Raw genomic sequence first — 14,507 nt, forward strand, 5'->3', positions numbered from 1 at the left:
GGTGACCAGATCATTAGGAGCAGGAAATGGGGAAGGTTGGGGAACAGTGAGTTTAAGGATGGAGTTAAACAACTGGAATAACTTGTGAGGGCAATGGGCATGGCTGTTAATAAGAATGGAGAAATAATTTTGCCGAGCAGAGGAAAGGGCAGAATGAAAACATGTAAGGATAAACCTGAAGATGATGGTCAGCCTGATATTTAGATTTCCTCCAGCAGCACTCTGTGGCTCATACACAATAGTGAAGGGGGCGGACTGTGGAGGTCATCCAGGGCTGCAGGGTAGTGGTACAAGACTGATGAAGGAATAGGGTAGCAAATGAGTTCAATAGAGAGAGTTGTGTTTAGAATGTCAGTTTGGTAATCAAGGGAAGATAGTTTGGGTTTGGAGGCTAAGTGGAGCATGATTAGTTGAGAAAATTGGATGGGATCAAAGGATCGCAGAAAACTGCACAAATTTTCAGGGATGAGATGCGTGGAAAAGAAGATGTGAGGAGGTTGTGGTTAGAGGGATTTCAAAGTTGGTGAGCATAGAAACTATGCAGTGGCTAGAAATGATGAGATCGAGTGTGTGTCTAAGTTGTTGAATGGGTGAGGTGGAGTGGAGTAGGAGGTCAGTGGAGTTGAGGAGTGATAGAAAGCCAGAAGCAGGAGGGTCTTCAGGAACATCTATGTGGATATTAAAGTCCCGAAGGATCAATATAGGGCTGGAGAAAGAGAAAGATCTTGCCAGCTATAATGATAAGATAATAATAATTATGATATTTGTTAAGCACTATGTGCCAAGCACTGTTCTAAGTGCTGGGGTAGATACAAGGTAATCAGGTTGTCCCATGGGGAGCTCACAGTTTTAATCCCCATTTTGCAGATGAGATAACTGAGGCACAGAGAAATTAAACAACTTGCCCAAGGTCATGCAGCAGACAAGTGGCCAGGCTGGGATTAGAACCCATGTATATTACTGCTTGGATGCAGAATGCCACAAATGATTAAGTACATGCATAGACCCTTTTACTGCCATAGTTACCTTAGCAGCGATTCTTTTACAGCCATAGTTACCTTAGCAGAGCACTAATGTCGTGCTGTGGCTCCATCACCTGGAAGATAGCTGTCTTTGCCAACCACTAGGATCATCTGCAGGGTCTGTCTGCCTTCTGTAATACCATTCATTCATTCATTCAATAGTATTTATTGAACACTTACTAAATGCAAAGCACTATACTGAGCTCTTGGGAGAGTACAGTGTAACAGACAGACAGACAAATCCCTGTGGTTTAATAATAATAATAATAATTGGCATTTGTTAAGCGCTTACTATGTGCAAAGCACTGTTCTAAGCGCTGGGGGGTTACAGGGTGATCAGATTGTCCCACATGGGGCTCACAGCCTTAATCCCCATTTTACAGATGAGGGAACTGAGGCCCAGAGAAGTTAAGTGACTTGCCCAAGATCACACAGCAGACATGTGGCGGAGTCGGGATTCGAACCCATGACCTCTGACTCCAAAGCCCGGGCTCTTTCCACGAAGCCACGCTGCTTCAACCATGTTTAACCAGAAACATTACTACTGATGCTTTGTCCCTGGCTGGTAAAACAGCCTAGTGGGTAAAGGACAGGCCTAGACATCAGAAAGACCTGGGTTCTAATCCCAGCTCTGCCACATGCCTTCTGTGTGATCTTGGGCAAGTCACTTAACTTCTCTGTGCCTCAGTTACCTTATCGGTAAAATGGAGATTCAATACCTGTTGTCCCTTCCTTTAGATTGTGAGCTGCCTGTGGGACAGGATTGGGAGAATCGGGGGGTGTAATACATCAGAGGGAAGGTGAAGAGGATGTGGTTCCTGTTGGGGATGGAAAATGTGTTAGGTAGAGTCATACATATTAGAAAAATAGAAAACTGCATAAACCATATGCATAACTAGATCAGGGATCTTGATGCAGGTGCTAATAGATATTCAGGCTAAAATTCTTGAACAGAACTATATTTTTACATTTTAGACAAAAAATGCACAAAACAAATGTACATCTGGCTGATCAAATCCCAATTATTTCTTATGCTTAGAATATATTGAAATTTGTGTATTTAATATTTTTATGGGGCATTGCTTCAGGGGAAAAAAATGTTATTGAGATATGAAAACTGCTGTGTTCAAATTATTTGTGATTTTCCCATTCAGAAAGAATTTTTCCCATGTTTACTACATTTCATTGTTTTCAGTCATAAAGAAATGACTCATAAAATACTGGTAAATTTTATTTTATTGTTTAATTTTAGACATTTCAAAGACTTTGCAAGAAAGAGGGAAATGATTTGCGGAGAATATATTCTATTTCAGACCACCTAAATTGTAGAAAAAAATTAATTATTCTATCAATCCTTTGGACCCAAATTGAGAAACTTTAAATGAATCTGTACTATTTAGTGAGTGCCAGAAGTATGGGAACTAGGAGAGACAGGAAGTAGGAAAATCAACAAGGAAGCTGATGAAATAGTCAAGTTGAGATATGCCAACTACCTTGAAACTACCTCTATACTGTAAGCTCACTGAGACCAGGGAATGTGACTGTTCACTGTTACATTGTACTCTTCCAAATGCTTGGTATTCATTCATTCAATTGTATTTATTGAGCGCGTACTGTGTGCAGAGCACTGTACTAAATGCTTGGGAAGTACAAGTTGGTAACATACAGAGACGGTCCCTACCCAACAGCAGGCTCACAGTCTAGAAGAGGGAGACAGACAACAAAACAAGACATATTAACAAAATAAAATAAATAGAATAGATATGCATAAATAAAATAAATAAATAGAGTAATAAATACGTACATATATACATATATCCAGGTGCTGTGGGGAGGGGAAAGAGGTAAGGCGGGGGGGGTGGAGAGGGGGAGGAGGGAGAAAAGAAGGAGGGGGATCAGTCTGGGAAGGCCTCCTGGAGGAGGTGAGCTCTCAGTAGGGCTTTGAAGGGAGGAAGAGAGCTAGCTTGGCGGATGTGCGGAGGGAGGGCGTTCCAGGCCAGGGGGATGATGTGGGCCGGGGGTCAATGGCGGGACGGGCGAGAACGAGGCACAGTGAGGAGGTTAGTGGCAGAGGAGCGGAGGGTGTGGGCTGGCCTGGAGAAGGAGAGAAGGGAGGTGAGGTAGGAGGGGGCGAGGTGATGAATGGCCTTGAAGCCCAGGGTAAGGAGTTTTTACCTGATGCGTATGTTGATTGGTAGCCACTGGAGATTTTTGAGGAGGGGAGAAACATGCCCAGAGTGTTTCTGCACAAAGACGATCTGGGCAGCGGCGTGAAGTATGGATTGAAGAGGGGATAGACAGGAGAATGGGAGATCGGAGAGGAGGCTGATGCAGTAATCAGCATCATTGGTACTTAATCATTGGTACTTAATGTTTAGTATGCCCTGCACACAGGAAATGTTCAATAAATATGATTGACTAACCGATTGAAAAGCTCAGGGGGCTGAGTCAGAGGGATTGTACTCTAATCCTCACTCTGCCGCTTGCCTGCAGTGTGACCTTGGGCAATTGTCACTGTATCCTCAACTGTAAAATGAGGATGAAACACTTGTTCTCCTTCCCCCTTACAGTGCAAGCCCACTGTGAGAAAGGGATTGTTTCCAACTTGATTATCTTATATCTACCCCAGAGCTTAGTGCAGTGCTTGGCACATAGTAAGCACTTAACAAATGCCACATTTATATTTCTGCATTTGAAGATATTTTCTGCTCACCTCATAGTGCAATTTCCTTATGGGCAGGGAATATATCACTTCTTTGTTTTGCACTCCTCAGTGTTTCTAGTGTATTGTAACTAGGGGGCATTTTGTTCTATCCGAGTTTTCTGTATGATGCTTGGACCATATTATTATTCTTATTATTATTAATAATAATAATAATGATATTTAAATGCTCACTATGTGCTAAGCACTGTACTAAGCGCTGGGTTGAATATCAGGAAATCGGGTTGGACACAGTCCCTGTGTCCATGTGGGCCTCGCAATCTCAATCCCCATTTTACAGATGAGGTAACTGAGGCACAGGGAAGCAAAGTGACTTGCCCAAGTTCACTCTTCATTCATTCAGTCAGTCATATTTATTGAGTGCTTACTGTGTGCACAGCACTGTACTAAGTGCTTGGGAAGGACAAGTCGGCAACATATAGAGACGGTCCCTACCCAACAATGGGCTCACAGTCTAGATGTACACATCTTTAATAAAATAAATAGAATAATAAATACGTACATATACACAAGTGCTGGGGGGTGGAGAGTGGGGTAGAGCAGAGGGAGGGAGTAGGGGAGATTGGGAGGGGAGGAGGAGCAGAGGAAAAGGGGGTTTTTGTTGTGGAAGGCCTCCTGGAGGAGGTGGGCTTTCAGTAGGGCTTTGAAGGGGGGAAGTGTGCTAGTTTGGTGGATGTGAGGAGGGAGGGCATTTCTGGCCAGAGGTAGGACATGGGCCGGGGTCGATGGCGGGACGGGGAGAATGAGGCACAGTGAGGAGGTTAGCGGTGACAGAGGAGCGGAGGGTGTGGGCTGGCCTGGAGAAGGAGAGAAGGGAGGTGAGGTAGGAGGGTGCAAGGTGAAGGAGAGCTTTGAAGCCAGTAGTGAGTTTTTGCTTCATGTGAAGGTTGATAGGCAACCACTGGAGATTTTTGAGGAAAGGAGGTGACATGCCCAGAGCGTTTCTGTAGAAAGAGAATCTGGGCAGGAGAGTGAAGTATAGACTGAAGTGGGGAGAGACAGGAGGTTGGGAGATCAGGAAGGGATGCTGATACAGTAATCCAGTCGGGATATGATGAGTGATTGTACTAACAAGATAGCATTTTGGATGGAGAGGATAGGGTGCTGGAGGTGGGATTAGAACCCATGACCTTCTTACTCCCAGTCTTGTGCACTATCCACTATGCCATGCTGCTTCTCGGTGCCTCCATTATTATTATTATTATTATTATTATTATTATTATTATTATTATTATTATGGTGGTGGTGACAGTTTAGATGAAAGGGTGAATTCTGGAACTACTTTGCAGTTATTTGAATAGAGAGGCTATGTGATGCCCTGAGAATGGATAAGCTGCCTCAGAGAGTGAGTGTAGATTGAGACAAAATCCTCAGGAGTTAAGAAAATAGGTAAACAATTCTTCTGAGGAATTGCTTTTCTGATACTTCCAAAAATAATTTGAATTAATGCTTAATTTGACCCCTGGTTGGAAAAGCATTTATTTGTTTGGCTTCTAGTAATCATTATCTTACTTCAGGTATTAGTGGAAAGTACATAAAATATTCTTTAGTGCATAACTAAATAGTAATCAAGTAACCCCAAGATCAAGTTTCTGTAAAATGGTGTGCCATATTACTTTCAGCATGTTAAATCCCCTATTAAAAGCATATTAGAATGAAGTTACAATGATTATTATCAGAAAAAAAAATTAAATATTGATAAAGCATTGCATAACTCCTAAGCATTTATATACAGTTTTGGAAAATGTGAAAGATGCATAAGAGAAAATAAGGATAATTTTTTTTGCATTTTCTATTCTTGAAACACCTAACTCATTATGCGAAGGAGTGTTAAGAGATGTTTTATGGTCTTATCCAAATACAAAAAGGTTCATGTTTTACTGGGTGATGTACTACAGTTTACAAGGAAATGTACTACTTTGAGAAATTATTAGACTGCTAATCATAAAAATATCATCCAAATGTTTTAGGCTTATGTTAAAATTGAATATCTTCCCTCAATTTTATCAAGCTTTATTCAGTAGCATTATAAATAAGGCTTTAAGGATTGAAAGGCTTTATATTTTGTTTCTCTTTCAAAATTCAGGTTATCTGGAATGAATATACCACCACCAATTATCAGTAACAAAAACTGGCTCCGACTGCATTTTGTTACGGACAGCAACCACCGATACCGTGGATTTAGTGCTCCATATCAAGGTATGCTTCGTAAAATCATTTTCCTCTATGCTTTATTTAGCTTAGCAAAAAGGATAATTTCAGCATAAATGCACTTTTATTTCCCCTCTCCTGCTCAGGGAACTACACAATAAGCTGTTCAATTATAGAATAAATTCTAATAGATATCATAGTATAACATTTTGTACAAAGAGTGTTTTTTTCCAATTCTGGACAGTAATATCACTTGATATTGAATCCGAATACAAGTAGAAAAAGTACTTCAGTAATTAGAGTGATGCAGGGTTGCTGTTTCATGATGGATACTTTGGCCCTTCCAAACCCAGTGAAATATTTGTTCATTTGCAATCCATTTTATGCGCACAAAGTTCGTAGTGATTTGTTTGACAGAACATCTTGGAATTTGAATGCTTATCCATTGTTTTTATCAACAGGATTAGTTTTAAATGAGTAGGAAAAATGTTTGAGTCATTAACCTGAGAATCTCAGTTTCAGAGAAGACATGAGGATGGAGTGTAGACATGTAAATAACACATTTCATTCTAAGGTCTTTAGGGACTATTTAGTCTTGCTCAGTTACACTTTTCTTTTATAACTATGTTTTAGTAGTTTATCAATATAAAAAATTGCATATTTCTGGTATTACATAAGCATTTTATTTGCAGTTTTAATATTGTGATTTCCCATCATCCCATTTTAGTTTGTGTGGAATATACTTTTATCCCTGGAGTACAGTATATGCTTCCCTCTAAACCACTGGCCCAGAAAGACTTGATCCTATGACCAATATTGCTAAATGTGATATATATTTTGCTGGTTCTATATATAGCAACCTATTGAACACTACTTTAACCCAGATCCCTGTATTATGAATTTTGTGAGGAAAATTTATAGCTCCAATCCAAACAACTCAGTAAATAGCAAAATCTAAGAAAACTTTCAGAGGCAGTGAAATAGGAATCTGGAATCACTGCAGAGAAAAAAAGGTTCACAAACATTAAGTATAGTGTCATTTAATGTTACTGCCATTTTAAATTTTTATACATTTTAAAATAATACCGTTCATTTAAAGTAGAAAATTGTTAAATCCTGAAGACACTTCACTGTTCATGTTCTTTCTCATGGAGACTCATAATAAAAACCATTAGGGAAATTAGCAATTGAATGCTAAATGACACATTATATCTCAATAATGCCTCCCAATGCTGTGTCAATTCTTCCTCACTGTATGAATTCTAGAGGGGAATATTCTCCCACATTGCAGAAATTATTTACACATTTTCAGTTTTAACTTCAGAAAAGAAAAAACTGAATGATTATTTTTCCATGCATTGGCTCAGTTGTGGACTGCTAATATGATTAAACTGTTTCCTATATAGAGACAGAGGTACATCATATTTCAATGGTATAGGCTGTAAATCATTTGAAATAAAATATTGGCTTTTTACAGTAATGCCAGTCTGCTTGATTTTATAAAATTGACACTGCTCGATTTAACAAAAGAAAAAAAATTATAGAGCAATAGTTTATAAACTCATATATAGGTACTTATTTTGTACTGAGAGATAAAACAGAAGACTATTATTTAGAATAATATAGAAGTTCCTGCTGTCTAGATAAAGCATTAAATTATGAGGCCTCTGGAAGAGTCAGCAAGACCCTGATATTGGACCCTTCTGCCATTTAGTGACAAGCCCAGGCTTAGAATGACTGAAGGTACAAGAGGGGGCAGATGCCCTTTTTTATTGGCTGTATTGTCTCAGAAATAACATTTCTTTGACCAGAAATGGCCACACTTAGGCAGATGTTGAGATTCCAGGTATTTCAGCCTGTCTGGAATTCGAGGCTTCTGGACTAATCTCTAGGCCCCTCTACAGGATCCATCCAGGAATATTTCCAATCCCGACCTAGGCTTGTAGGTCAGATCTTACTGAAAACCTTTGCTGTTTGGGGAAATCTATGAGGACTTATTCTGCACCACCAGCCGAAGTCAACTGTAATGTTTTTGACCGGTCTCAAAGATGCATGGGAAAAGGGCCATGAACTGTTCTGATGCAAAAGAGTGCTAGCAAGGGATGCAACCCACTCCGATAGTCTTCCATTCTTAATGTGGCCCTTAGTGTCACCTCCTCTTCCTGGGATTCGATAGACATTCTTCTCCTTATCTTCAAGGAACAGTATTAGGCAAATGCATTTGCTCACTCAAAAAGCACAAGACTAGGGCTCAGTGTTTGCATTTGAGCATCACTTCACATCAATGCACACAAATGCACACCCTTTTACAAACTATAATTTCAAAGGTGGTTTATCAATAATTCATGCCTTATTGGTTAGTCATTTCAGTTGAGCTGTTTTCATGTGGAAAGCAAGGTGTAAATATGAATTAGTGATGGCAAATATGTTGAGCATCTTTAAATTCAGAAAGTATTTGCTAGGACATAGATGAACTGTGAATATTAAATGTGTATACAAAAAAGCTCCAATTACAGTTCTAGTAGTGACGTGAGTTCTTTTTTTAAAGCTTGAACAAAAATCACTGAAAATTTTCCATCAAGAATTTGTTCACTGGCAAAATTAATTACTAATAGCAGTCTTCACAACACATGATTCATGCAACCATCAGGTGACTCATTGAAGATTGACATAGTCTCTGAATGACTTTGCTCTCCCATTTTAAATTCTTTATCTCTTCGATGACCCTTAAATCCATCCTTAGGTTGAATACTTTCTTTTTCTAAACCTGCCTCCTAGATTCAGCTGTAGCAGTAAGTAATAGGGCAATTCTCCATGATACTAAGACGGAAGAATCGTTTCCAAATGCTCAAACTCCCAAAGAAATACTGTGTAAAGTAATTGTATTATTAAAGAGTAAATAAAATACTATAGAGATCACTCATTGACGATACTAACATTTGTGCAAGGTCTCATTTCACATTTTCATTGAACTCAAACTCAATTCTTCAGTTTCTTTGAATCTAACATTTTCTTTGACCTCATCCCATAGTTTTTTCCTTGAAATGTATCCAACTGACAATTCACTCCCTGAGTCCTAGCAACCTCCCTGTTGATTGCAACCGCATATGGGAAGATATATAATGCTATAACATTTTGAGAGAATCATCAGTATCTCCTTGCTCCTGCTTTACCCCATCCCCCAACTGCACCCTAACTTGAACAGGCTTACCTCATGTCATTTATTCTGCATGTAGAAGATCTATCTATTGAACACTTACTGTGTGGAAGCACTGTACTAGGTCCATCTAAAAGTACAGTAAATTGGATTGGTGGTCATAGTCCCTGCCCACAAGGAGCCTTTAGTCTATAGAAGAAGGCAGGCATTAAAATGCATTACAGAACATGGAGAGGAAATGGAGTTAAAGGGTATATACATAAGTGTTATGGGGCTGCGAGGATTCTCAAAGTGCCTAAGAGATACACAGCCTATTTTGTGTTTGGGTAATGCACCAGGAAGGGTTGCTCGGAAAGTTGAGGGCTTATTTAGGGAGGGTGTCTTGAAGGAGATGTGATTTTAGAGTGTTTTCAAGGTGGGAAGAGAGATGGACTGTTGGGTATGAAGAGGGAGGAGGTAACAGGACCAAGGTAGGAATTAAGCAAGGAGTCATCATTGGCATTTAAAACCCACTTGAAGACCTTCTTCCATTTTGGCAGATATGGATTTTTAATAATCTGCTCTCTTTTTTCAGGAGACAGACTATTGCTCCACTAAAGCAATCAATCAATTGTATTTTTTCAATCGTATTTTTTGAGTGCTTACTGTGTGCAGAGCACTATACTAAATTCTTGGGTGAGTACAATATAACAGAGTTGGTAGACAAGTTCTCTGGCCACAATGAGCAACAGGCTTACAGGCCTCTCAACTGATACAGTAGTATTGGTGATATACTGGCAAAAGCTTGAGTTGGTTGGTCATACACATGAATGGTTGGCTTTCTTTTCTGATAGTCACTCGTCACGATGAAGACAGTGATGGATAATATTTTTTTTCTTTATAGATATCTTTACTATGGATTTGCTTCCATTATCAGTTCCATCTACCTGGATTCATCACTTTGCATACAATATACAAAGCATGATGGATTAAAATATAGACAAAATAACTAAGAAACATTCTGTGTATAAGAAGCAGCTCACACTCTTAATTGGAGGAAGAAAAGCAGAAAGATTGATCAGATAATCAATTACAAGAAGTAAAAGCTCAGTCATTAAAATTTGAACCGTAAATTATTTGAGTTCCTATGATGTTGAACTGGATGAGTAACAATGACAGCATGGAAACATTTAATTAAGTGGGTTCTTCCTTTAACTGAACTTCTGCTGCTTCTTGTCACAGAGGTTCACTCCTACTTGGTAAATTAGGCATGTTAGGTTGGGCAGGGCATTGGCAACCACACAATCTAAAATTCAGTGGTGTGGCCATTATGAAATCACAACTGTTCCCTAATTAATCTCTCATTCATTCATTCATTCATTCATTCATTCATTCAATCGTATTTATTGAGTGCTTTCTGTGTGCAGAGCACTGTACTAAATGCTTGGAAAGTACAATTCAGCAACAGATACAGTCCCTACGCAACAATGGGCTCACAGTCTAGAAAGGGGAGACAGACAACAAAACTTGGTTCCACCAAGAATTGAATGCTTTCAGTCTCTGAATATAGAGATGTAAGTTACATAAATTACTGGTTATTGATACTGTCAAGCTTTCCTGCCAACTCTGTCTCTCTTATTATGCAGGCTTGTTAAAATAATCCTGCGGCCACCTAAGGACATCTTACAACAGGATAAATTTCTGCTGCAAAAGGCCACACATGAACTCTTATGATAAAGGGCAAGAGAGTGAGAAAGAATGTCAAGAGAATTAAGAATTTCTGAGGGCGATGATCATGGATGTTGACGAGGGCGGAGAAGAAATGCTGCTAAGTAGAAAGGGAAGAATTATGTTCCCCTCTCTAGACTGTAAACTTGTTTGGGGCAGGGAATGTGTTTAATGCTGTACTGTACTCTCCCAAGCACTTAGGACAGTGCTCTGCACACCATAAGCCTTCAATACTTATGATTGAATGAATGAATAGCAAGGCAATAACACATTTGATGTGGCTGCAGTTGATTCCAGCCCCAGCAGCAGGAGTTGAGAAAGTGGAGGTGACCCAGGGCTTGGTGTTGAAGGTGTGAGATTGAAATGGGAACGAAGGGTGAAAGGGGTTGAGTCGCGTAGAGAGGAGTTGAGAGCATGAATTTAGGCTTCAAATGGGGGAGGTTTGGAAGGGAGTCCAAGTAGGGTATATGAGTCTGGGGTACACTTTCCTATTCCAATTTATGCTAACTACATACAGTGGCATGGATCATCTTCTTTAAGTGTTGCTCAGCATTTATCTCTTCACTCCTCAAAAACCTCTAGTCCCTTCCCATTTTCCTCCTCAGCAAGCAAAACTACTCCTGACAATTGGCTTCCAGACCCTCAGACTTTCCCTCTCATATCAAGGAGCAAACAATGAGCACTTTATTGAGCACTTGCTGTGGGCTGAGACCCGTACCAGGTACTTGGGAGACTACAATACAAAGGAATAGATATTTGGCAAAGTAGCAATTAGTGGCTAATGGAGAAAAGATATTTAAGGGACCTGCAGCTTTGGTCACCTGTGTCATATCTGAAAAATTTTGAGTGCCAAAAATTTTGTGAGCCATTATAAAACCAGACCCTACTTCTTCCCATTTTCCTGATACTAAAGTACCTCTGTGTCATCTAAATGCTTGGGTACCCAAACCCCACCCTCTTGAATTGCATAAATGTCTTCAAAAATTATTCCTTCCCTACCCTGTACCTACCTAAAGTGTATTGTAGTGTTTGTTTCTCCCTTGTATTGTAAACACCTTGAGGACAGGGATTATATCAACAGCTCTACTCTCCCAGGGGCTTAATATAGTGCTTTGCATTAAGTAGGCACTCAATAAATACCATTAATTGGTTGATGACAGTTCCAAGTTATGTGAGCCCATTTCCCATATAATAATATAATGATATTGGTATCTATTAATACCAAAATCAAATCTCCAGTGGCTACCAATCAATCTGCGTATCAGGCAGAAACTCCTCACCCTCGGCTTCAAGGCTCTCCATCACTTTGCCCCCTCCTACTTCACCTCCCTTCTCTCCTTCTACAGCCCAGCCTGCACCCTCTGCTCCTCTGCCGCTAATCTCCTCACCGTGCCTCGTTCTCGCCTGTCCTGCCGTGGACCCCCAGCCCATGTCATCCCCCTGGCCTGGAATGCCCTCCCTCCCAACATCTGCCAAGCTAGCTCTCTTCTTCCCTTCAAGGCCCTACTGAGACCTCACCTCCTCCAGGAGGCCTTCCAGACTGAGCCCCCTCCTTCCTCTGTCCCTCGTCCCCCTCTCCATCCCCCGTCTTACCTCCTTCCATTTCCCACAGCACCTGTATATATGTTTGTACATATTTATTTATTTATTTTACTTGTACATATCTATTGTATTTATTTTATTTCGTTAATATGTTTTGTTTTGTTCTCTGTCTCCCCCTTCTAGACTGTGAGCCCACTGTTGGGTAGGGACTGTCTCTATATGTTGCCAACTTGTACTTCCCAAGCGCTTAGTACAGTGCTCTGCACACAGTAAGCGCTCATTAAATTCGATTGATTGATTGATTGGTATTAAGTGCTTACTTTGTGCCAAGCACTGTTCTAAGCACTGGGGTAGATACAAGGTCATCAGGTTGTCCCACGTGGGGCTCACAGTCTTAATCCCCATTTTACAGATCAGGTAACTGAGGCACAGAGGAGTTAAGTGACTTGCCCAAAGTCACATAGCTGACAAGTGGCAGAGCTGGGATTAGAACCCATGACCTCAGACTTCCAAGCCTGTGCTCTTTCCACTAAGCCACGCTGCTTCTCTGTATGACATTTTAGCACAGGTTGTACATAAGTATGTATAGTTTTTCATCAAGTTTATCTTGGACTGTTAGTGCTTCATCCTGCTGGATCCTTGTTCATTCTCCTGCTTCCACTATTTGCAAATAATAACAATAGTGATATTTGTAAAACACTTTCTACATGCCAAGAACTATAATAAGCACTGGTGTGGATACAATTAAGCATTGGGCTCACAGTCTTAATCTCCATTTTACAAATGAAGTAACTGAAATGTGAAGTGACTTGCCCAAGGTCACATGGCAGACAAGTGGCAGAGGTGGGATTAGAACCCAGGTCCTCTCACTACCAAGCTCATGCTCTTTTCACTAAACTATGCTGCTTCTCAAATCATCTCTGTCTTCATGAAGTACCAATTAGAGGGCAAGGAATACATTTCTTGATCATGTTCCACTCTCAAATGTAGTTTGATTCCCACTAAGATACTTAATAGCCTGCTTGATTCATTTTTAAAGGCAACTTTCCTTCTTTTTAGGATCCATACCAAGATTTGTTTTATAGTTGTTACTCAAGAGCTTTGAGACAGTTAATTGTCTCTTGAGAGGATCTTGTTATGGAACAGGAAAGTATCAATCGGTTGATTTATTGAACATTTACTATGTGCAGCGTACTATTCTAAGTGCCTGGGAGAGAACAGTGCAACAGAATTAGCTGACATGTTCCCTGTCCATAATGAGCTTCCACTGCCTACCCACTTTGTTGTATTGTGCTCTCCCAAGCACTTAGTATAGTGTCCTGCACATGGTAAGTGCTTAATAAATACCACTGATGATGAGAGCAGATTTCAAAGTTGTGAAATTTAGTGTGGGAGAGTTCCCAGGAACGTGCACTTAAACTATACTTTTTTCCTGAAATCATTTTCTTATTATGATTCCTGGACTCAAATAGTCTATAGCATTTGGCTTTGGTTGCTTGCAAGTTTTTTTTCCATTGTTTTAGACAGAATTTGTTTTTTCTTCTCAGTGAGTGAAGCTGCCTGATGTCTTGACTCTGGTAAAGTCTGTGAGACAGTAAAATTAAGGCAGAGCTGGAGTTTTAGTCCTAAAGATGAAATCAGGTTATTGCCTATAGTTCATGGTTGGTTAAGAGATGAATCTTCCATAAGACTGTACCACTCAGTAACATTATTGAACATTTACAATGTGTAGAGCATTGTACTAAGCACTTAAGAGACTACAAATGAGTTAGAAGGGCAGTCTAAATGCCCAAGAAGAAAGTTGTCACAACAATAAAGGTAGAGTGACAAGTGAGACAGAGGAAACTGTCAGGAAGGAAAACACTCTCCTTGGGTTCTTTCACTGTATATCCTATAAACCCATATTAACCAAGTGCCTCATACCCTAACTAACCCTATTCCTCTTCATCTTACATCCTCTTCTTTCCCGCTCCCTTTTACACTCTTTACCCTACCTCACTTAAAGAACTATAGCTTAAAATATTATTTTTATCATCTACAACTCACCTTCACATCCAATGTTATTTTTCTAAAAAAACTTTTCTAAAAACTTTGTCTGTCTCCTTTCCTGGCTCCGATCCCTGCTTTCAGTCAATCAATGGTATTTATTAAGTGCTTACTGATGATGATGTGATTTGTTAAGCACTTACTATGTGCAAAGCACTGT

General features: G+C 40.0%; 1 protein-coding gene across 1 annotated transcript in view; it reads left to right on the plus strand.

Moving 5' to 3' along the window:
* CSMD3 (CUB and Sushi multiple domains 3) overlaps nucleotides 1-14,507 on the plus strand; it is a 781,433-nt gene that overhangs the window by 272,725 nt on the left and 494,201 nt on the right. Inside the window, exon 6 of the mRNA XM_038745631.1 lies at nucleotides 5,831-5,943. Within this exon, the coding sequence (XP_038601559.1) occupies nucleotides 5,831-5,943 (113 nt within the window). The remainder of the gene's footprint in view (nucleotides 1-5,830; nucleotides 5,944-14,507) is intronic.

The sequence above is a fragment of the Tachyglossus aculeatus genome, chromosome 4 (assembly GCF_015852505.1).
Source record: "Tachyglossus aculeatus isolate mTacAcu1 chromosome 4, mTacAcu1.pri, whole genome shotgun sequence".
NCBI classification, from domain to species: domain Eukaryota; kingdom Metazoa; phylum Chordata; class Mammalia; order Monotremata; family Tachyglossidae; genus Tachyglossus; species Tachyglossus aculeatus.